General features: G+C 53.5%; 6 protein-coding genes across 6 annotated transcripts; 3 read left to right on the top strand and 3 right to left on the bottom strand.

Annotated features, from left to right (window-relative positions):
- Positions 1 to 62: 62 nt before the first annotated feature.
- On the top strand, positions 63 to 2,234 carry HMPREF1541_00917 (uncharacterized protein; the record flags this gene model as incomplete). The annotated part of the gene is made up of 1 exon (XM_008713218.1): positions 63 to 2,234. One exon carries the CDS (start codon positions 63 to 65, stop codon positions 2,232 to 2,234), a length of 2,172 nt encoding a protein of 723 aa, XP_008711440.1.
- A 1,745-nt stretch (positions 2,235 to 3,979) lies between these two features.
- HMPREF1541_00916 (uncharacterized protein) lies at positions 3,980 to 8,810 on the bottom strand (the record flags this gene model as incomplete). The annotated part of the gene is made up of 3 exons (XM_008713217.1): positions 3,980 to 4,920; positions 5,060 to 5,637; positions 5,803 to 8,810. The coding sequence occupies 3 exons, from the start codon at positions 8,808 to 8,810 to the stop codon at positions 3,980 to 3,982; spliced, it is 4,527 nt and encodes a 1,508-aa protein (XP_008711439.1).
- Positions 8,811 to 10,636: 1,826 nt separating this feature from the next.
- Positions 10,637 to 12,286, bottom strand: HMPREF1541_00915 (uncharacterized protein; the record flags this gene model as incomplete). Its single annotated transcript, XM_008713216.1, has 5 exons — positions 10,637 to 11,147; positions 11,193 to 11,676; positions 11,726 to 11,843; positions 11,896 to 12,107; positions 12,157 to 12,286. 5 exons carry the CDS (start codon positions 12,284 to 12,286, stop codon positions 10,637 to 10,639), a joined length of 1,455 nt encoding a protein of 484 aa, XP_008711438.1.
- A 953-nt stretch (positions 12,287 to 13,239) lies between these two features.
- Positions 13,240 to 15,022, bottom strand: HMPREF1541_00914 (uncharacterized protein; the record flags this gene model as incomplete). Its single annotated transcript, XM_008713215.1, has 2 exons — positions 13,240 to 14,249; positions 14,299 to 15,022. The coding sequence occupies 2 exons, from the start codon at positions 15,020 to 15,022 to the stop codon at positions 13,240 to 13,242; spliced, it is 1,734 nt and encodes a 577-aa protein (XP_008711437.1).
- A 3,011-nt stretch (positions 15,023 to 18,033) lies between these two features.
- Positions 18,034 to 20,945, top strand: HMPREF1541_00913 (uncharacterized protein; the record flags this gene model as incomplete). The annotated part of the gene is made up of 2 exons (XM_008713214.1): positions 18,034 to 19,664; positions 19,817 to 20,945. The coding sequence occupies 2 exons, from the start codon at positions 18,034 to 18,036 to the stop codon at positions 20,943 to 20,945; spliced, it is 2,760 nt and encodes a 919-aa protein (XP_008711436.1).
- An 818-nt stretch (positions 20,946 to 21,763) lies between these two features.
- Positions 21,764 to 22,771, top strand: HMPREF1541_00912 (uncharacterized protein; the record flags this gene model as incomplete). Its single annotated transcript, XM_008713213.1, has 1 exon — positions 21,764 to 22,771. The coding sequence occupies one exon, from the start codon at positions 21,764 to 21,766 to the stop codon at positions 22,769 to 22,771; it is 1,008 nt and encodes a 335-aa protein (XP_008711435.1).
- Positions 22,772 to 23,571: the final 800 nt, after the last annotated feature.

The following is a 23,571-nucleotide window of genomic DNA, read 5'->3' as shown; positions in this document are numbered from 1 at the left end:
TCTGCAGTGTTATCATCTGCAGCATAAGACAGCAGATGGCGCCTGATAGAGGAGGCATCGACATGGGCCAGCCGTTGAGTCCTCGCGAGAGCTCTGATCTGTCCGACCACGAGCTATCCGACGCTGGATCCCCTCCCACAAGAAAGCCCACTGGCGACGATGCAAATGAAGCAATCAATCGGACCAGGTCGGACCATGCTTGCTATGGCTCGAGCATTGCTGCGGACTCACCTTTGGACGGCACCAATTTCACCTTCCGCGGCTTAGCAGTAGGCATGGCTATCGGCATCATCATCTGCTTCTCAAATACATACTTTGGCCTTCAGACGGGATGGGTTTCGGGCATGGCCATGCCAGCCTCCTTGATCGGCTTCGCGGTGTTCAAATCCGTGTCCAGGTTCCTGACTCTGCCCTTCACCCCAGTCGAGAATGTCCTGGTTCAGACAGTAGCTGGAGCCGTGGGTACTATGCCTCTCGGCTGTGGGTTTGTTGGAGTTATACCAAGTCTGCAATTCCTACTCAAGTCGGATGAGGGAGCGCCTCTGGACCTTAGCCTATGGAGAATGACGGTATGGGCTATTGGCCTGTGCCTTTTCGGGGTCGCTTTCGGTATTCCTCTGAGAAAGCAGGTTATCATCCGGGAGAGGCTGAAGTTCCCCAGCGGCACGGCTACCGCGCTGATGATCAGCGTACTTCACGGAGACAGCCAAGAGAAGGGTAAATCGCAGCGAGAGATTCAGACGCAGGGCACTGAGGAGCGGGAGCAGCTCCTCAATGACAGTGAGCGCGATGCGGATGACAATGAACGTCAGGGAGATGACTCCAGGACCGACTGGAAGCGACAAATCAGACTGTTGGTACAAGCTTTCACTGGGTCTGGCGCCTATACACTATTGCAGTACTTCATCCCTGTTTTGCACAAGCTGCCTATATTCGGCACCTATCTTGCCAACCAATGGGTCTGGACACTCAACCCATCCCCAGCTTATGTCGGGCAAGGCATAATCATGGGTCCTGCAACAACAATACATATGCTTCTCGGTGCTATTGTGGGATGGGCCGTTCTCAGTCCCATCGCAAAACATAATGGCTGGGCGCCGGGTGAAGTCAATGATTGGGAGAATGGCAGCAAGGGCTGGATCGTTTGGGTCAGCCTAGCCATCATGCTTGCTGACGCCGTCGTCAACCTCGGCTGGCTCCTTCTCCGTCCCACCATATATTATGGTCCCGATTGGTTTCGCATTGCGAAGCATCACTATCAGCGTTCATCTTCCTGGAAGGATCTTATCGTTCCCTCTCAAGGCTACGCGGCGGTCCCTCAGACGCCAGCCCAGCGCAAGGACGACGATGAGCCTGCTGACGACGCTCCACCCCATCATCTTGTGTCAAACCGCACCATCGCCTGGCTGTTGCCTCTCAGCATGATCCTCTGCGTTGCCTGCGTCCATGTGACTTTCGGCTCCTACATCTCCATTCCCCTCAACATTCTCTCGCTGCTTATATCGCTCCTCCTGGCAATCATGGGCGTTCGTGCCCTCGGCGAGACTGATCTCAACCCCGTCTCCGGTATCAGCAAGCTCACTCAACTCATTTTCGCGGCCATCACACCGTCCTCTAGCAACGCGATCGTCGTCAACCTCATCGCGGGGGCCGTCTCTGAGGCAGGCGCTCTGCAAGCTGGCGACATTCTGCAGGACCTCAAAGCCGGGCATCTGATCGGCGCCTCACCAAAAGCACAGTTCTATGGCCAGCTCATCGGGTCCGTCGTTGGTGCAGTCGTCTCTGCTGCCGTATACAAGCTTTACGTGAGCGTGTATCCCATCCCAGGCGACCTATTCCAGACCCCCACCGCCTACGTCTGGATATTCACTGCCCGTCTTGTCACTGGTCAAGGCCTGCCACCAATGGCGTGGAAGTTTGCGCTATGCTTTGGCGCACTATTTTGTCTTACCACCGCGCTCCGCATCTACCTGTTGAACTCGAAAGTGGAGTGGCAGAGAAGACTGCACCCGTGGATACCCGGTGGTATTGCCGTCGCAGTGGGCATGTACAACACCCCGAGCTTCACACTGGCGCGAACAGCCGGCGGCTTGATTGCGGGGTATTGGGTGAATTGGAAGGGCAGGGGCGAGACCAAGGTAATCGTGCTGGCGAGTGGTCTCATATTAGGAGAGGGCGTTGTCAGTATTGTGAACTTGGTGCTGGCCAGTCTGCGAGTGCCGCATTTGAGCTGAAGATAGAGCAACGGTGATTTAAGGCAAATATGTAAGAAACGCCCTTTCTCAGCCTAGCCATATTGCCTTCGGTGGTTGCGGCACAACACTGTTCCACCGCAATTCTAATAGCGTCCCGGTTGAGCACGTTGAAATACATGGATACTTCTCCATTGTTGAATCTATTGCATTGCCAAAAGGCTTACCTGATGTCCATTGCCCTCACCCTGACCGAATGAGTGGCTCGACTTGAGATGTGCCTTGGGATGTTGTCTGGATCATGGTGATGAGGGACTCTCAGCCAGCCAGAAAGAAAACCCATCACGCATGTCGGCGCAGAAAATCTGTAATTTCGCCGCTGTAACACAGCAGTTACCATAACTGGCAGGCACCCTGCCGCTTCGGGAACCACCCAAAATGCCCTGGCCTTCCGCCGCGGGATCGCTGCAGGTGTCGTGAGCTGGAAATGAGGTGAGTCGCTGCTCGAAAAGTCCCATGGCCCCTGTGAAACCTCTGAGTCTACCAAATTGCAGCAGCTTGAGGATCTCTTCGGAGTCTACCAGGATTCCGCATCTCCCCCCCTCCCCCCCGGGAAGGCCGCATGCGCCCTAAGAAAGACAAACCCACGTACGGGCTTGCGTTGGTTTCCAAAGAATCGACATGGGAGCCTGGATTTCCGATTGTCCCCGTCAAAACTTCGCCGCTGTCCGCATCGAGTATGGGACTTGCTTGATTTGACTGAGGACACCGGAATAGAATCCCGCTGGGAGGGACGAGAGGGCAGGGCAGATGAGTTTTATGACTTTTGCAACCGAGGCAACTGAATCTCTCAATCACTAGACCTGGTATGTATGACTCTTTATCGGGCAGTCGGTGGCCAGAATGAGGCGAGTGAGTACCCCTCAGAACCGTGAACTGCCCAAAGAATTCGTAACCACTAGGTCAGGCAGCCGGAGCTGGGAAATTACAGACACGATTTCTAACTGCCGCCGGAAATGCATTGGAGACATTCGATCTTGCCAGTCGGGAGTTCGTGGCATTCCAGATCGGGTATATGGCCTACCATTTTGAGGTGGGTTCCAGCTTACCTCGGTAAAAGGGAATTTTGGTAGAGGTTTGGTAGTGGTATTGACAAAGTGCCCCGGTCTCGAGGAAAGCTGCAAGTAGCATATCCGGAAGTTGCCCTACCAGGCACGATCACTTGCCGGGCACATATCAGGAAGCATCGACTCCCACTTGTGGTTGCTGGACAGCATCTTTGCTCGGGAGAATTGGACAAAAACATTGCTTTGGTTGTTCGACACGCTACTGTTGGTGTCTTTTCGCTTCCCTGCCTTGTGTCAGGAATTAGTCGCCTACGACGCGGTGAAATGTAGCTGAGGTAAGGCCAGGTCATGCTGGATGATTGACTGGTTGGTTGCAGTCCTAGTCCTTTGCAGCTCAACTAGAGGCTGTGTGGGCATGTGTACGAGTGCGTCCACGCCAGCAAGGTCAGCATCTCCAAGGTCGAGAACATTGACGGAAGGGTTCCCCAATCTCACCACAGAGGCTTTCGGATGCGTTACGACGTGATTTTGAGGACCCCCCCCCCCCCCCTCCTTGGTCAATTCTGTCCGTCATGCAAAGCTGAATGAAGGTAAAGCAAGAAATTCTATTCTAGGGTATCAATCTATTTTTCCTCTGTGCCGTGAACCAATTGTTTGGACTCCAGACTCCTCGTGACAGTACAAATCGCATCTTCAGAACATCTCGCACTCTCAGCGCACTCAAGCCTCAACCTTCTTGGCCTCTCCTGCTGACTCCTTCCTCGAAAACAGCCCTTTCACACCATCGACCGCACGACCGGCATAGCTGAATAGTGGGCCCATACCAAAAGTCCAGCCCTTGACACGGCAGCAGTAGATGAAGACATAGACCAACGCCCAATTGCTAAAGACGAACACCACAAAAATTCCCAGGTCGCGCCACTTGTCGCCGGGACTGATGTTGATTGTGCTCAGGTATTCTGCGCCGTTGGCATAAGGACAATATCCACAGTCACTCGTAGCGTCTGGGTTCGTGATATAACCCATGCCCTGTCTGATGAAGTCGCCAGCGTAGTCTCCACAGGTCTGGCCTGGAGGAGCGTTGAAGATGGTCGTCTCGCCCTGCGCACACTCGACAACCTGGTCGCCCAGTACTGCTGCAAGCACGCCCCCGATCCACCATGTCGACGGATTGACCCAGTACATCCAGTATTTCCAGAAGACTGGCAGAGCTTCGTACGGCCGAACCACGCCGTTGAAGATCGAAACCATAACGAAAAAGAACGGGAGCACGTTGCTGATGACGGTGAAGCTGGGCGCGAACGCGCAGATCCACTGCCCCCAACTTGCTTGGAAGAAGAACCAAAGCATGGTCATGAAGAATACGTAGCCACTAGTGGCACTGTTCCGCGGCAGTCCGGTGGGGAAGTACCACAGGAGGAAATAGATGACGCTGCAAATGACGGCCATTGGAATCTCTGCGACAACCTGCGCGGTGCAGAACGCAAACCAGCCGTAGATGCGTGACGGGTGCTCGCGTGCCTCCCATAAAGCGCGAGACATGAAGAATTTAGGCACCACACCATTCACTATGGTTGGGGGAATCAGTAGGATAAGAAAAGGCGTGAAGAGACGGGACTGCAGCGACGCGATGCTGTTGTCGAGATTGTAGAATGTGAAGCCTAAAGAAGTAATGAGTTAGCTCCTGTTGCGACACCGTACGAGTTGCGGAATGGGGACTGGTGGTGAATGACCACGAAGTAGCCCAATTTATTGTGGGGTTGGCGCCGGAGGGATTGGATCAGAGGAGGGACAGCTTACCATTGAAAATGCCGATAATGACAGACACGAAGATCTTGCCGTAGAGATATGAAGGGTCGCGCCAGTACTGGGTAAAGGTACGCTTAGTAAGGAGGTACGTCTGCTCCCAGATGGGGGCGGCGAACGCGACCACTTCTTTCTGATCGTTGGGGTGATCGTCAACTTCCTTGCTGCGGGTATCCTTGAGTCGTCGGATCTCCTCAAGCATCGCCTTATTCTCATCGGACTCGACCCAGGCCTTGTTCCAGTTAACACGCTTACCATCCTTGCTACGGGTGCCACCCTTCGCGGCCGTCTCCAGAATGAACTCGGCCACGTTTTTGTTGGGAGGACATTGTGTGCCACGATCGGCAAAATATTTGACGACGGCAGAACCATTGTCGCCGACGGGGCCAAAGTAAAATGGATTGCCGCCGGGGTTTAGCGCGAGAATCATGTCGAATTGTTGGATGAGCATCGACGAGGGCTGGTGAATGGTGCAAATAATAGCTTGGCCGGCATGAGAGAGCTTCTTCAGAAATCGAACGATAGAGAAGGCCGACTGAGCATCGAGGCCTGATGTCGGTTCGTCAAGGAAGCTGGAGGACACGTTAGTAATTTGCGTGGTAGAGCATCAGGGGTCGGTAAAGTTGGCAGGCAGGCCACTGAACCCACAGCTGAGTCTTTTGGATGTGGTCATCTGTGAGTTCGGAAAGCCCTTCCGGCAAGTCTGTCACCCTTGATCGAGCGGAAGGAATACTCACAGAAGCAGATCAGGTTTCGCCGCCAGTTCAACGCCAATTGTCAAGCGCTTGCGCTGCTCGACACCCAGGGACATGATAATGGCGTCCTCAATCTCATGAAGCTCAAGAAGTTCAATGATCTTTTCCACGTAGTCAAGCTTTTCCTGGCGAGGGACATGGCGGTCCTGGCGTAGCAGAGCAGAGAATTCCAGGGCTTCGCGAACCGTCGCAGTCATGTCGTGGAGATCCATCTGTTCGCAAAAGCCAGTTCCACGTGCGAAATCGACGCCTAGCCGGCGGCCATCGACAAGCATATCTCCACCAACAGTACCCATCTTCTGACGCTGAGACAGGGTATTGAGAAGTGTAGTCTTGCCGGCCCCGGATGCACCCATCAACGCGATCATCTTGCCCGGTTGGGCATAGCCGTTGACATTGTTGAGCAGCCTGCGAGTACCACCTTGGTATGGAACCTCGTACGTCACATCCTCGAAAGTAAATACCGACTTGCTGCCAGAAATGTCTTGGGCGACTTTGTCCTTCTCGCCCTCGAGAGTACCAGAAGACTGGCTGGCAGACGCTTGTGGGGCCGCTGGCATAGGTGACTCCTCGTCCACCGTTTTGTTCTCGGCTTCGGCGATCTTCTTCGACTTCTTCGTCTTCTTGAAGATCAGAGCACCGCCTCCGCCTTGAGCGAAGGAGAAGAGTTCGGAGGCGAATGCAGTGATCAAGATATATAGTACCGTAAACGCGATGATGACACCGAAGTTGCGCCAGACATGGGAATGCGAGTAGCTGAAAGAAGTTGAGAAGTAGTCCGTGCCGCTCACAGTGTTCGAATTGGGCGTTGCACCAGTTAAAGCACAGCCCTGGTAGTCAGGCCGAACGCCAGGTCCTTGAGGAACAAGCTGCGCTGGGTCACACTCCATGGTGCGGCCGGCAAACTCGTTGGTCAGAACCGCCTCATACGCATATGAGACTGGGTTCACATAGAAAATCCAGCCGAACCAAATGACGTCGCTGGTAAGTGTCTGTTTCGGAATAACGTAGCCAACGTAGATAATGAGAAGATTGAGAGCGATTCCTGAGAAGCGCACGGCATCGTCGATACTCGGGCTTAAGGCTGCAAACATTCTGTAAAGAGCCGTTATACAGATCGTGGTGACGTAGACAAAGAGCAAGTTAATGAAGAACTTGCCTGCATCAACAGCCAGATTCGACATCCAGTACAGAATGATCGTGAAAACAATGGACTGGACTGCGATGACCGGGATATCGAGAAGGACCCGTGCAATTACCACAGCTGACGGGCGGTAGAAGGCATATTCTTGGTGTCGAGCAATCACAACTCGGCCAGACACAGCTTTGATCAATTCTGACAGTTGCAACCAGCCAAGGAAGAGGATCGAGAAGAATAGAGCGCCACCACGAGAGAAAGCACCACCGGTACCGAAACTTTCCCCGTAGAAAAGTGAGCCTACAATGAGGCCATTGGCGACGATGATGAAGGCCTTAGTGTAGAGCGAGGATTTGTCACCCCAGAGAAGCCAGAATTCGCGCTGTGTGCAGGCCAAAACCTGACGCCAGAACGACACTGTGTAGCTGGATCGCTTGAGAGACTTATCGAGAAGAGACTTAGACTTCTGTTCAGAGACAGCCTGCTGAAATTGGCGTGTATCGGCACATTCGTCAGCATGTAGCTTCTGTTCGTATTGCTCAACGTCTGACAGGGTGTCTTTCCAGATTTGAGACTTTTTGAATGCTCCCTCCAGTTCTTCAGCAGTCTTGGGTATGGAGGCAAGCTCAACCTTAGACTGGAATTGACGCTCGTTAGGGTCGCCGATCGATGTCAGGAAGTCCGCTGTCGTCTGACGGTTGGGCGCATGATAGCCAAGGTCGACGAAGTACTGCCGGGCAGCATTGGCTGGTCCCTGATAAATCATCCGGCCATCTTCGATCAGGAGCACTTTGTCCATAAGCTCATAGATACCCTCGCCAGCCTGATACAAAGTGACGAAAGTAGTGCGGTTGGAGATATCAGTCATGACGCGCAGTGACTTCGCATAGTCGAGGGCGGTAGAAGCATCGAGGCCACGAGTCGAATTGTCCCAGCAGACGACAGTGGATTTTGTAGCCAGAGTTTCAGCAATGCCGACACGCTTACGCTCACCGCCAGAGACACCTCGCACGTACTCGTTGCCAACTTTGGTGTACTTGGTGTGGGTGATGCCAAACATTGTCAGCAGCGCATCAATGATCACGGGAATGGATCCCCCTTCGTGCTTTCTCGTCTTGTTCGTGAGAGCGAACTTCAACGTCTGCCAGACATTCAGATCGGGGAAGTGTTGATCATCTTCGGGGTTGTAGTTGACCTCGCCTTTGTAATACTTCTTCTGCTCGGTCGCAGAGATGCCGCCATATATCACTTCACCATCAACTGCAGCGAAAGTTCTTCGTTCGTTGGCTATCGCTTTGAGGAAGGTCGAGCATCCGGAACCAGGTCGGCCGAGTACAAGCATCATTTCTCCATCCCGAACAACACCCGAGAAGTTCTTAATAAGATCCTTTGTTGGGGGTTTCTTGCCAAATCTTAACGAAGGGATAAAGCGACAGACCAGATTGTAAAGGTCTGGACCAAATGTTCCGATAATCGCTTCAGGCAAGGTCTTGGTGAACGCCACGGTTGCGCCGATGCCCTTCACGGTGAGGTTCTTGTAGACCACGCCGACCTTCTTCGCTGAATGGCCTTCGGGAGTGCGCTTCTCGAAATGCCCATCCCGTAGGAAGTCGCCAAGCGCGAACTCGTCCTCCTCGTCGTCATCCTCTGGCCCAGCCTCCTTATCGTCATCAGCGGTTGCGCCAGTGGCCTCGCTTGGACGCCTCGTTGACCGAGTCCGAGGTCGCTCTGGCTGAGTCCGTGAGCGCTTAAATGACATCCTAGGTCGCCCAGTAGTGGTTGAAGTCCTGCTCCGCGTTCTTTGGAGGCTGAGCTGGGTCAATTGGCGGCGCATCTCCTCAAACTCGGACATTGCTTCCTCGCGACTGACAGGCCCGCCCACATCACGCTCACCCCAGGTACCTTCAGCATCCCGAGGGCCGGATATTTCTTCATTTGAGCTATGAGGCGATTGAACCGCGGTGGTGTCATGGCTGAACTGGCCAGGGGCAGTGTTGTGCAGATTCGTCTGGTGCGCTCGTGGGAAGTCAGTGGAAATCACTTCAAGGTGCCCGCCACAGGTTCTTTCTTACCTTCGTCGCCAGCCCGGCGTTGGTAGTAACCACTGTCCTGATGGCCCAACATCTTGACTTGAAAGCGGCCTGTCAGAACACCAGGGACAGATTGTCAGAGATGATCTGGAGAAGATTCAAAACGATTGCGGCAGTGGCGAAATGATCGGACTTAATGAGGATCGCGATGGTGACCGCATCGATGCCAAGACCGTGTTTTGAAATCGGAGTTAATTTACAACCACTCAAGTAAGGTGAGAACAAAGAATGCAAGAACCGAAACAGAAGTGAATGGGTGAAGTCTAGCTAGAATCCCTGGTCGTCAATTCAGACCGTATGGGACTCGCAAGACGGGATATTAGCGGTCTACAGGAGTTTTTGTTTGCGTATCCATGGTCGGTAACAATATGCGAAGCAGGGCTCGGCTATCTACAGCTGTATTTCTAAGCCGGAGGTAAGAGTGACAGCCCGCTCCGCTGCGTCATATCTCACAATCCCAACATGCTAAAATTTCACCTCGAGTCATAATAAAGTTGCGAGAAGAGGGAAAGATTCCATCTTCATGACGGAGCCTGAGACGAATTTGTGGATAAAACTTCGCGAGCAGCACGGGCAGTTTACCCGTAGCGGCCGCCCCAACGAATGAGGCTCGAAGGACCAGTCCAGGGTGTGCTGACGGTGTGGAGTGAGCTCCCGCTCCCTCTCGCTAATGCGAGGCCTCTGGCCACGATCCGAGATACCGGACGACATGAAGTGCAGGTCCTAGTGCCTCCGTAGGATAGTTCGCTGCTAGCTTGTCGCAACTGATCATTTACCACGCTTTGATACCGACATCAATATCAGGCGTCGCTCTGTAATATATTTATAGCTTGAGTAGTGGCAGGCACGCTGGAGTCCACACGTCAGAGGTCGACAAGATTGACGGGATGGCTCCTCAAAGTCATTGCGAACCGTTGTGGTTCTTTCTGCAGCCCGGTGAGAAGCAGTGGGGTCCGATGCAACAGATCTGACAGATCTGGTCCATGAGAAGCCAAGCCTGAGGTAAGCCAGCATCTGTGAATGGAAGTCGAGCCGCTCAATTTGTGTTGAGCAAAAATGCTTTCGCGCCGACAGTCGCCGTGGTTCCATAGTTCGTCCCATAGAGTCTCGGCCGAGTGGACCCGGATCGCTTTTGAATAGGTATCTAGATATCTGGTCATTGGGCTTCTGGGCAGCAGCAAAGTTGCTTCCATCACGGCGAAAGTAGGCCCCTTGACCGTTGCTCCTGGGCAACTGACATCCTTGTTATGAGCAAACGCTCCTGACCTCAAGGCAAAGCTCAATGCTCCAGTCTACTGTCTGTGTTCAAGATATTGGTCAGCTTTTGCATTGGTGTCTTCACATGTCTCTCTGGTCGAACGAATACAGTAACCGTGCCTATCGCGTATCGCGGAAGCGGAAAGTCGATGATTCCGCAACACACTCTCAGTATCTATGCTTCGATTGGTTGGCCTGGTCCTGGCTGGGCCACAACGAATTGGCTTCTATGCTACTTGTACTGGCAACGCAGGTTGCTTATGTACACCATTTGCGGACATTATGCACTCTTACTGCATCCTTTCGCTCGTTCTCCTGCATCTTTTCGCGCTCAAAGGAAGAGGACGAAGGCCGCGCCAATAGCGACGAGAACAATGACCACGGTGACTGGCTCGAAGCTGCTCAAGCTTCGGCCAAACATACCAGATCCAAGCTTCGCAGCCGCGCCCGCGGAGGTCGCCGAAGCATCGCCTGCACTCGTTGAGGCGGACTCCGAATCCGACGGCTCGGTGGGACCAGAAGGCTTGTCTGATGCCGTTGGCGATACATTGCCGCCGGACGTAGATGCATTAGCACTCGAAATGCCTGTAACCGTAATGCTTCCTTTAGGTAAGCCAGTAGGCATGCCCGAGCTGACTGGGGCCGCACCAAGAGTGGGCAGCTTTTCCGAAGGATTGACAGCCCATCCGCCGGCCGTGGAAAGAGGACACTCCGGAACCTTGGTCTTGAAGGTGGCAGCGTAAGCAGATGCGTCAACGCCTGAGGGAGTTATGGTGGCCCAGACCTTCTGTAGGTTGGCAAAATCTGGCTGAACGGGGGTAGGCTGGCCCTCGCGCGTAAATCTGGTCAACTTAGCTATGGTTAAGTACTGCAAATCGTTAGCTTACCCTTGAACCACTCTGTTGCCTTCTTGAACCGAAGCGTCAAGCACTGGACCGTAATTCACCAGACCGTAGTTGTTTAGCTCTTGAATCCATTCATAGATCATAGCTCCCGACCAAGTGTCGACCATGTGTGGTCCAAAGACAGCATTCTGGTCCTTGAAGTCACGAGGAGGGTTGGTGTTGCAGCCATCTTCCGACATCCAGATCGGTACTGGATAGTCTTGCGAGGAATTTTGAAGCATAGGATACCCAGAAGTCTCGTACGTTGTCTGAGCGCCGCACCAGGAGTATGTATTGACAGCATAAAATTCCATGCGCTCATTCTCATCCGGACGGCACACGACGTAGTCTTGCAGCATTGGGCGAAGAGCGCCTGTATCGGTGGCTGAATAACCGATTGGAATCTTGCGGTAACCCTTGGCATCGCGGTACTTTCTCATGTCGACAGCAGCAGCCAGCAAGTACGGAGCAGCATGGGAGTCAAGCTCTGGTTGACCGTGAGCTGCCGCAAAATCACGTGGAAGGGGTCGACTTACGGGAATTGAGGACCTCATTACCAACAAAGAATCCTGCAGTGTTGTCATACTGCTGAAAGTTGTCCATGACGGCCCGATACGACTCAGACTTGTTGCTGTCCCATGAAGATACAGTATCCTATCCCCCATCAGTCGAAGACTCGAAGTTTTGTCTGTAGGTGTGCTCTCACGAATCGAATATAGGAGTGAAAGCTGTCTAGATCAATAAAGGCGTAGATGCCATGAGCAGCTAAGGCGTTCATGCAGCCGGAGTGATCGGCAGACTCGTTAACGTGGTAGACGCGGATGGCATTCGCACCAAGCTGATGCATCAAGGCGGCATCGCGCTCGCACTGCTCGGTGTTGACGAGAGGATCAGCCTCAATCAGTTGATACGCAATTCCTTGAAACAATATTAGCATGTCTGTCTCTGATCTTGATGAACTACAGACCTTTGATAAACCACTGTTGGCCTTCGCTGGTGAAGAATTTGGAGCCAAGAGCATGAATGGTGGGAATCGCTTGAACCAGAGCAGAGAAGAAGAGAGCGAGAACCATGAAAACTCCAGCGAGACGAGCCATTTTAGTAAGCGCCAATTGTAGGTGTTTGAAAGCAATTGTCGGAATAGTAGAGTTGAAGGTGGCTGTCTGAAGTTTGCAGATTTACGAGCGTGAGAGAGTGCTGGCCAGTCAATGCCAAGGCCAAGTTCAAAAGCAGAGGGAAAGGAAGGCACGAAATTTAAGTTACACCCGACTGCCTGGCGCACAAATCAACGGCAGCCGCAGTTTCGCTCCGAGAACACGTCTCGAACAACTCTTGAGAACTGATAATACAGAAGACGACCGTAATAGGCACCGCCGTACGAGAGGGGTATCAGCAAACATGGGTCAAAGATCGTAAGCGAACTGCCGGTCACGATTTCCGGGAAGAAGGTGCGTTCGCTTCGAAATAGCAAGAGCAAACCTGCTCGGAGGCACCTGGCCGCTCTCCGCTAGTTCTTGCCCGAAATCAATTAGATCAACATACTCTTCCATGATACATACAAAATAGGTCCTGGCAATGTAGATAGCGGCGTTGCCGTGACCGAACCCCTCGCCGCATCTGGCCGTGTCAGCCAACCGACTTCACGATGCGCTACAATCGAGCACCTGGAGAGATAGGGCCTTTGCATTGGTTTCATGGCGACTGGGTCGATCAATCATGGACATGAGAAGGTGAATGAAGTTGAAGTGCTCACGAGAGTTTATGTCACTATCGCGCCTATCCTATTTTTGGTTAGCGCGCATAGCTAGAGACCAGGGGATTATCCTTGTGCCTCTCGTACTGTGACGAGCCCTGCACCGACTTTCTACACTTGCATGAAAAGGTAACTTGTACAGTCCATTGTATCATTAAGTGGTATTAGTTGTCTCGACCGCTCACGACCGCTCAGCGGTATCGAAAACAGAGATTGACGACATCGTTTTCGACTTCATAATTCATGCCAACCCGTCCCAAGCGCCTTCGCTGTTTGAATGCAAGAAAACACGTACGCTCATATCAGAGACCTTCGAATAACAAAGACACCGACCTCGATGCCAATGCCGCCTGCGTGTTCTTTGCTGCTTCTGATGCCATCTTCGACTTCTCTTGCCAGAGCAGCTGGAGACGCCTCAAATCCCGATGCTGGCATTCGCTGCCCGGACTTCTGATAGTCGATGAGGTCCTGCCTCATTCGAGAGCTTTCCTGAGTGAGGAAAAGCTCAATCCAGGTCTGACGGTCCAGGATAACTTCTGCTTTTTCTGCGTGGTCGATGATAAACTGGCTGCGTCCTCCAACAGGCGGTAGTTGCGGGGCAAGCTCTCCGCAGACTTTCCGGAGAGCAGTCTGCATTTGGTCGAAATCCATCAGGCTGTCCACGGATTCTAGGCGTCCAAGAGCTGCACCTGCAGGAGTAGTCAAACCACGCAGCATCATGAAACGTCGAAGGAGAGGATCGAGGATAGGATCTTTGTACCACTTGCTGAACGTCTGTCCTCCAGCTTTTGTGGGATAGACAAGCAACAGAGTGCCATTCTGAGTAGCACTAAGCTCGCCAAGGCGATCGACCAGGTGAGAGCGACGGCTGATAGAGAATAAATCTCGAACTTCATCCGCTGTGGTAGGAGGAATGTACCGCTCAATCGTACTAACATTCACACTCGAAGGGGCAGCGACTTTAGGATTGCGAACACCATTTGTTGAAACCGTGCTTGGCTTGTGGTAATCGGGAACCTGAGCAACGTGTGTGAATATGGTATTGTTGTCGAAATAGTCAGACCCATCATGGATGTTGGGCGTGGCAGGGGGGGAGTCTGGGATTTCTTCGAGGCTGACGGGTCTGTGATCTGTGTACGTGTGTGTGATGGTCACATATGGCACATTCGTTGATGAGCGCTGCAGGGATTGTACGACCTCTTCAAAAATCAGCTTTGTGCCTGTTCTCGGGCGCTCAACGTGGGGAGGCATGGCCTGCACCACCATATGCATCTGGGCGTTGGGAGTCAAATCGCTATTAACGGAGACTGGACGTTTTCATCAGCACAGTGTTCGAGCAAAAGCTGCAGCACTTACCGATGACCTGAATTGCACGGCCCAGCCAGGTGGAGGGTATCCCGCCTGCGTCCATCATGTTTCCCGGCGGCAGAGTAATGGTTGACGGGCGCGTTGTTGATTGATCCGACGACTCGCGCCCGGCGATAGCGACCCTCTGATTATCTAGATCTGATGACAATGACTCTTGTCTTGGTGATTTGCTGGCCTCTGAAGGTATAGTCCATGTGAATTCTTCTGCATCCTCAGGTGGTGTGAGGAGAGGTGCGACGCCAAATCCGGCACTGTGCGCAGTTGTTGTCACGGCAGCACCAGATGGCCACGAGTGTGAGTGGCGAGGCTGTTCCAATCTTTCCTCCCTTTCATCTGCTACGAAAGAGCCCTGAGCCCAGTGCGGCTCTATTGATATTCCAACAGCTGGGAGCGATGTCAGGTACATGGGCGACGACCGGGTGCGAGGGGATGTGCTCGAGGAAAGTCGTCGCGGCTCTCGGGTTGATGAAGAAGCTCGCTCGTGGAAACTGAAGCTCTTCAACGGCCGAGCAAACAAATCCGGTGTATTTGTACGCCTCAGGTGGAAGGGGAGTGGTCGGTCTTCTTTCTCTGAACTCGGACGTTCGAAGTCCTCCCCGCAGTTGTTGATGCTGCATCCAACTCGAAAATCCAGCGGACCGTCCTTCTCAAGTGTTCCAGGGATAACCTCTTCGACAGTTTGTTCGACAGGATGCTGTTCGTATGCTAGCATAGTTCGGACATCATCCATTTGAGCGAGGCGATACCCCGCTGACCCAGGTGAGGGCGAGGGCGAGGGCGAGGGCAGGACACTGCGTTTCAAGCAAACGGCGTCAAACAACGGCCCGAACAGCTAATGTAATATGGTGATTGCACAGAGCAGCTATCAAGTCGAGTCGTCGGGGGGTGCGGTGAGCGTGTAGGATACTGAGCTGTTTCTGGGAATGTGCCGGGAGGAGAAGTGTGTTGAGTCGTACGCGCGATACTAGCATTCGACTTGAAGAAGCGCAGCCAAATCAAGGTGATTTGGAGTGATCAGTCAGGTCGAATGTTTGTCCACTAAGCAAAAGATGATTTCAAGTCTGCCGACAGGCAGAAATCATACAGATCTAGCGACAGGCATGAAAAAGCACTGAGCAGAAATCCGGTGCCCAATGGTCTAGACCCCAGAAGACCGCACCAAGGCCTGTAGGAGCAGCCGCAGGCGACCAGTTTGAGGTCAATTCTATCCACTTCGCAACCTCCAACCACTAGAACGCTCGATGAGACGCGGAAGATCTGCAGGGCGGACGAGTGCTTAATTGCGATGCACGACATTGTTTGATGATCGTTGGGGGATTCTATTCCCGCTTGGGTTCGTTCACAACACGAGAATTTTCTGCGGAATGAAATACCTGTAGCTCGCACTGAGCATCTGGAGCTTGTCTTGGAATCCCAAGCGACTGCTGAGTCGTATTTTCAGGTCAATTGTGGGAGGACGGATGATCGCCAACTACGAGTACGCGATAATTTTGTGGATGCCGCCTGGATTGCGGTCTTTTTTCACCCAGCCGTGGAGCATGACAGCCCCCAGTTAGCGGGTTGAGCTTTAGCTGCCGAGTCAGCCGGGCAGTAGCAGTCAAAGCCTTCGGAAATGAACATGTTTTAGCGCGAGCTCGCGGGTCGGCGGACAACACCACGGCACGACACAAATGCTGGTCGAACTGACAGTGAATTCCATGGCCAGACTTTTGAAGGTCGAAGAAACCCGTGGGAAAGCCATAGCTCGTGGTAGGACCGCCCTGGCAAAGGGGTCGTTTCGTTCTGGAAGCCGTTGGGCTAACGCGGCAGACTTGGCGCGCGTTCTTAGCCCGCAAGTCTTCGCCCGCAGTCAGCTGGCACGGGCGCATCGAGAGGAACATCAGCTTCCTTCTAGCTGAAGTGCTTCAACTTGCGCCACGGTTCTAATCCAAGCTCCGTGTACGGAACACGATGCTCGATTGTGGGGCGCGACACAAGATGTGCTTAAAGGCTTGTGTAGCCCAAAGTCCCGGGCGCCGACTGCTTTCAATTTCTTTGTCCCGCGTACGCCGCACGGGGAAATTCTTACTGGCATGCGTTGGTGCAACATCGCCGTTCCATGCCTGCAGGAAGCTCAGGTGTTACGGTGAGAGCTATTTGATGTTTTGTATGGATTTCATGAAATGCAGTGCAAGCATAGATCTCAATAAAAGGGGGACCGATGTCGAGTACTCGTCGGCACAGGGCAACTAATCCCAGACATCTTCGGACCCCAGCCATATTATGGAAATAGACTTCCATCAGCTCTATCCTGTATACAAGTCAGCCTGGAACATCCAAGTGCAGTGTACACATAGGGATATTGGGAGTCATATCGCAATAGCCACACCGAGGCTCGAGTACCCTACAGTGCCTAGTTGGTGCTTGATGGAAACCCCACCACTTCTTAAGTACGGAGTACTCGTAGGGCAGCGTGAGCTGGGCCGTTGAGCCGGGCCACGAGGCCACCGGGGAACGCCCGACGCCCGGAGCCGAGCCCAGGATCTTCAGTTCAGGTGCCCCTTGAACAGGCGAAATTCCAGGTCGCCTAAAGCGCTCGCATGCCGGGAACTGTGGGATCACTCTCACCTGCTATCTCGGGCCAAGGCCTGCTATCATAAATTGCTTCTCCTCTGTACTGCTGACATATCTCGAGTTGTCATCGTATCTTCTGCTCATTTTCTCAGGCTCGTTCGCGTCTCTGCGACCGTTAATGGATCCTTACGCATATCCGGTTCTGTGCTTCTCAACACCTCTGGGCCGCTGTCAGCCGTTCTCGGGGAAGTATAGTCCTTGTTGCCGCCGTGCCGCATCCCGTAAGCATCATGGCGGATGTCGGGAACGATCCTCGCCTGGTATCCACGCAACGTTAGGAACCCCCATTTTCTTTCTGTTCGACGACATCTGATGGTGCCTGATCAACACTCGGCATTCCATCTAAAATAGCTAGTCCCTTATTTAAACGCCCTAGCCAAAAGGTGGGATGGCGGTACCTGTGTGAGCCTGCTCTATGCACTTCCCTGTCGCACCGTTTGTGACAGCCCGGCCTGACGGATTTGCCTCCTGGGTCGCACATCTGAAGGTTTGCGTCTACCATCCCTTGCCGTTGCAAAGGTCCAGGGGCATTGGCGCTTTTGCGAGATGAGACGGTGGCGTAAAATCCTGTCTCAACTCCAACCGAGAAAACTGCATATCCCCGCAAGTGTGCTGACTGCACCCTGCCGTTTCTCATTCGAGATCCTGTCGTCTCCGAGGCGAGGGTGATGCTCGGACCTGCGATAGCTGGACCCATTTGTTAATTCACTTTCGGCGTCTTGCCCCCTGGGCATCACGGTTACCCGCCATGCATGCTTCTGCCCCAGCCAATGTCCACCTGGGACGCGAGCCGCCGAGACGCCGGGACGATAAGACGACGCGTTACGGCCTCTTGGGTTGCGAGCCCCACTCGGTGGCACGCCTACCATGTCACCGTGCACGTTATCTCAACTTCGAGAGAACAGGTCCAATATGAAGGTCGTTCAGAATTGATTTGGTTTTGTTTTGGCTAGGCGTCCATCCTGCTTGTCCTTTCCATCATCCATTCCCTTCAATTACTCCTATTACGTTGCTGGTGATGACCTTGTCTCCCTTAACACTCCCTTGCGAACCAACTTTCTTCTGTGGTGCCAAGTCTCATGAACACCAGGGACGTTCCATACTCCGAACATGCCTTCGGGCGGGAATTGGTGGACGGACGAGAAGGTAGACGAGACCATAACGTCTGCTTATGTTCATTCGCACTTGCGGGCCAATGAACAAGAAATCTTGAAGCGTTCACTCTATTTCGGAGGAGATCTGACTGATGACACTTACCTGGACTGGATCCTCACCAAAGCAAAGCGGTTGTTTCTAATTCTCGTCGCTACTGGCATTCCAGATCAGATCTTCGGGGTCATTGACGACTCTTTCGACGACGATGACCTTCCTATTGCCGAGGTGGCAGTCCCAGGTTTGCGACTTTCGCTAGAGGCCGACCCAGCCTTAGACAAGCGCTTTTATAAAAATCAATTCAAGTACTTGGCACGAGTGCTTGAGGATGGCGAGCATATTCGATATGCCGACGAAGAGACAGTCCCTGTTACTACCGTCGGCCTCAAACTCGCACTTCCTATCAACAAAGATGGTGTCGACACGGTGCGACTGCCGTCTGAACCTTCCGAAGTCTTCATCAGAAGAAAGGTCAACATTCGGTCCATGTCCTCCGAAGAATATGTGTTGAATGAGATCGCAGAGATGAAGAAGTTCTCTCACGAACATACACTTTCCGTCTATGCTTCGTATCTTCAGAGCGACACTATGTACATATTGTCCACTCCTGCCGGCGAATATACCCTCAAGTCTTTCCTCATGGATCAGCCCAAACCCTTCGATGCCCTGTCCAAGTCCGACCGCCGGCAAATATTGGTTAACTGGCCTCACTGTCTCGCGAATGCTACTGCTTGGCTGCATGCCAATGGCGGTCATCACGGTGCTGTCCGACCATCCAACATCCACATTACCAACACTTTCCAGATCTGTCTTGGGCCTATGGACGGTGAAGGCTTTCTATGTAATACCACAAAGTCCGACGACATCGAAGCTTACCAGTATGCTCCTCCCGAGAGGTGGAAGAGGGCCGTCACCGTCCAGAGTACTGGATCAGGGAAAATATCACTCCCCTCTGGTAGCCGCTCCGGAAGAAAGGTGCAAAACGAGACCCTGGACCCCGCAGATCCCAGCACGCGCAGGTCGGCTTCAACACTTGGAAGCCACGAGAAGCAAGATGGGGCCTATGCCTTCACAGCGGCCTCAAAGAGCGAGTACAGTCGTCTCCGACTCAGTAATGCTCCGGGCGCTGGCAAGGCCACAGTGCCTATTCAAAGGCATACAAGGCGCAATCCGGTTGACATAAATTCAGTGGACTCATTCGGTCTGGGTCGAGGCAGGACTATGGCCAGTATGACTGATATTTCTGGAGACTCCATTCGCGCTCCATCCGTCTTATCGTCCATCAGCTCTGAGGGAAAGAGACGTGGCAGATCTGGTTCCAAACATCGTGGGCTCTTCGTCGCAGCTCCCGAGAGCAGAACTGCTGTTGTTCAGACATGGCAATCGGTTCAGCACGACTCTTTCGCAGCCGACGTGTTTTCGTTAGGTGCTGTCATTATGGACATCCTGACAGTCCTGTGCAAACGGACATTCAGCTCGTTCGCGCGACACCGCTCCAAGAACAACCGAAACGCTGGCCGAGGGGGAGGATTGGCTGACGCGAGCTTTCACGCCAACCTTAGCCAAGTCATGTCGTGGGCACAGATATTGTGAGTGCTTTCTAACCGAACCCCGCATCCTCAGTTCTGGTGTGGGAAGCTCGCATCCCCAGGCGTGCCGCCCAGGAATACCCGAATTGCACTATCAAAACCCCCTGACTAGCTACGGCTCGTATCAGATTGCTGACTCTTGGCGATTACAGAGCTAATGACGCAGAGAAGAAAGTCAAGAAGGACGATAGCCGAGTTCTAGCCGCAGTCGGTGCCATTCTACAGGTTGTGGTACAGTGCCTGGAAAGAAGCCCGGAAGCGCGCCTAAAGAGTGACATCCTCGAGCGTCGACTTAACGACCACATCAGAAAGTTTGCATCCCTAGATCCCCTGCATTGTATCTACGAAGGACCAGAGCCTGCACAACTTTCGAAACTACAACGCCAACGCTCTACAGAAGAGCCGATGTTGATGACTGAGCGTGTCGATAAGCAGCCAAGTCGCAGTCGCCGCACACGAACCCCGATCCCCGAGATGGATGAGACTGAAACGGTAGATACTGCGATGTCCCCACGGAGCCTTATCACTATGGGCCGACCATCCACATCACGGACAGCAGTAAGACCGGCATCGCCTCCAGCCGTCTCACTCAACTCCATGTCATCTCTCCATTTTGATCTCGATTCCAAATCCCTGCGTTCCGACACGGTGGTCGCCCGCTCAGCAACGTCTCGCGATCAGTCGATCTATAGCCCATCCTCCGAACGCGGCATAGACAGCTATCCACCTAACATTCAGAAGTGGCGCATCCCTGAAGCATCTTTCCAGAAACCCGATCAGTACGAGCTAAACTACTCTAACGACAGCGCCGTGGACCCCCGCTTGACGCTTTCATCAGAAGGCAGCGAGCGCGGCGGCGTTTTCACCTACATGAACTACAGCACAAGCCCCTCGGATGACGACAACGCTGACATCTACCACTACCCACTACCGCCATCTCAACCACCTCCCAAGAAGAAACTCCCCGCCATCCCCACCAGACACGAGATGCACACCGTGAAAAACAGTCATGCCGCGCCAGCTCGATCTCAGAAGGAGCCGTCATCGGTCCAGCCTTCTCAGGCGGAGATCGCGATGCTTAAGGAGTTGAATCTCTCCAAAGCGGGGCAGGGGACGCACCCTACGCGCGGAAGCAGCCTTGCGCGCGAGGAGAGGGCGAGGCGAGATCAGGAGCAGGCTTATTACTATGAGGATAAGTTGAGGGCCGCGAAACAGTACGCCAGGTCGCCGATGGGCCGGCACATTGCGGAGCAGGAGAGGGTGTACAGGCATAGGATCTAAGGCGCGGGACAAATCTGGGAGGGAGACTGTTCAACTTGTTAGCGGCGGCGCGCTTTTGTGCGAAAGAGTTCGCATTTCGGGTATCTACGAATCCAGGGTCACCGAAAAAGTTAGTCAGAACACAAAGGGCAGCGGGAATTCGACTCAGATGGTCCAGTGCGGTGCTTTGTTGTGCTAGGCATCTAGGGTCCACGCGTTTGTCGGACTTCCTCTCGGGTGTTTGCATTCTAGATGAGGACGGTTTCTTCTAGCTATGAGGTAGATCAGACAGCCTGCCATTGCAGGTGAGCAGCCACGGATTTCGCTACACTACGGCTGCTAGGGCCAACCGTGGGGTTGACGCCTCGTCGCTTGATGCCACGACTGTATTTGACACACTTCCACATACACATATACCCCTGGCAACCGCAAGCCTTCTGGACAAGCCACTCCCGGACAACAGTGCCAGCCAAAGCGCCACATGCTTGTTCTTTACGTACATATTCCCGGTCCAACTGGCGTGCCGGTTGGGTGTCACGTGTGCGGCAGCGTTGCTCCGGCTTGGAGGCGGGGTGACTATCACACCGGGCGGGTGAACTTGACGGGTTGGCCTTTGGTTGTCGGTGTTGAATTTCAGCGGACTAGAAAGTTGTTGATGTCGCTCACTGTTGAGGGTATCACTGTCTGTATCTGGTAACCTGGTTGAGTGCTTTCGTGTGACACGTAAGCGTTGGTGGCGGGATATATATCCGTAATCACAGCAACCTTCTCGGATGCGCGACGAGCTTTGCTATCAATCCAGTGCTGTCGACTAAATCCACAGCCCACCTCTAGTCACAATGGCCGTCTCATACTCCGATGTTCTCCTCAACAACACCTCCCTGGCCGACGCCGGGTCGGGCGTGACTGCCGTTTTCGTCGGTGCAACGGCTGGTATTGGACTTGGGGCTCTCCGCTCCCTCACTCACCACACAACCGCACCCACCATCTATATAGTCGGTCGCTCTCGCAAAAGCCTAGATAGCCTCATGGCATCCCTGCAGATGCTCAACTCAGGCGCCACTTTCCACGCCGTCGTCGCCAAAGATCTCACGCTGGTTGCAGACGCCGAGAAAGCCGCCGCCGAGATCATCCGGCTCGCCAGCCGCGTGGATCTGCTTATCATGAGTCCCGGGTACATTGACTTTAGCCACCAAGTGTCGCCAGAAGGCATCGATCGCCTGATCGCCATCCGGTACTATAGCCGTATGCGTTTCCTGGTGTCACTAGCACCGCTGCTGCGCAAATCGCCGAGTCCGCGGGTGGTAAGCGTGTTGGCGGCTGGGATGGAAGGCAAGCTGTTCCCAGACGACTTACTGCTCGAGAAGAATTTCAGCGCAATGAACGCGGCGGCTGCGGCCACGACGATGACGACACTGTTCCTGGAGGAGTTTTCGAAGCAGGAGGGCAATGATCGGCTGGTGTGTTGTCATTTGTATCCGGGCTGGGTTGGTGACACCGGTATGAGGGTAGGAAATGGGTTTTCGGCGTGGTTGCGCGTCGTCCTTGAGTGGGTGGTTGCACCGATGATGAGGTGGGTGGGTTATACGAGTGAGGAGGCGGGTGAGCGGGTGGTCTTTGCAGCAACCAACGGGCGATTCAGAAGACTGAAAGAGGGAGTCAGTGGCGAAGGCACAATGGTGCAGAAGGGGGTTGATGGCAGGATTGGCGGGGGGGTATATCTGGTGCAGGACAATTCGAGCGCGAAGACGCAGAATGAGGCGCTAAGGCAAGCGCGGGAGGACGGCATGGCCAAAAGGGTCTTCGACCACACGATGGCGCAGTTTGATGAAATCAACAAGGGATGAACAGTCCCCATCAACGAGACGATGGTGCCTGATCTCGAGTGCAATCCGAGCAACCTGCCTCCAGGGGATAAGCAAGCAAAGACGCTACGGTTTCTCATAAGTCTAGCATTGAGGGTCAATATTCTGCGCCACTCCACGCAACAGGCCGTGAAAGAAGTTTGATCATGTCCACGCTTACAATGGGCAACCTTCAACGGAGGCCGAAGTCTCATGGTGCTGCTGCTTGAGCATTGCCAAGACTAGTAGCAGCGGGTGGATTGCAGGTTACCAGACCAACTTCACACGCAACATGTTCTTCGCGGGTTCGTTTCAGACTTGCCGTCAGAATTTACTTCCGACCTTCTAATTGGCTTGTTGAGTTCTTGCGAAGAATGACCTACTTACCAGCAAGTCGCCCTCGTCGAGTAGGTGAGTTCTCCATATCGTCAAGGCTTTGTATGGTTTCCCTCCACTGACGATAAACGGGTAGACATGTCCGACATGGTTCTAGCCACAGCCACTATCTTCCCTAAGGATGATCCAAACAGCAAGTCCTTCGCCGACCTTCCCAGAGAGATTCGTGATTGCGTCTACGAACGGTACTTCACATCAGCGAAGCCTCATGTATTTCTCTTCCTAACTGAAGATTGCAAGCGACGGGCCTGCACGAGCAACACCCCGCTGCGCCGCTGTCGAGCGAGACTGTTCTCTGCCCTATCACCGACAGTCAAGTGAGCTTACTCTTTGCCTGTCGAGCTACGTATCAAGAGAGCCTGGACTTTCTCTACGAGGCAGAAACATTCTACATTGTTGATACCCTC

This window comes from Cyphellophora europaea (genome assembly GCF_000365145.1).
Source record: "Cyphellophora europaea CBS 101466 unplaced genomic scaffold supercont1.1, whole genome shotgun sequence".
Taxonomy (NCBI): Eukaryota; Fungi; Ascomycota; class Eurotiomycetes; order Chaetothyriales; family Cyphellophoraceae; genus Cyphellophora; species Cyphellophora europaea.
The sequence above is the reverse complement of the archived record's forward strand: the minus strand, read 5'-3'. Positions and strand labels throughout refer to the sequence as shown.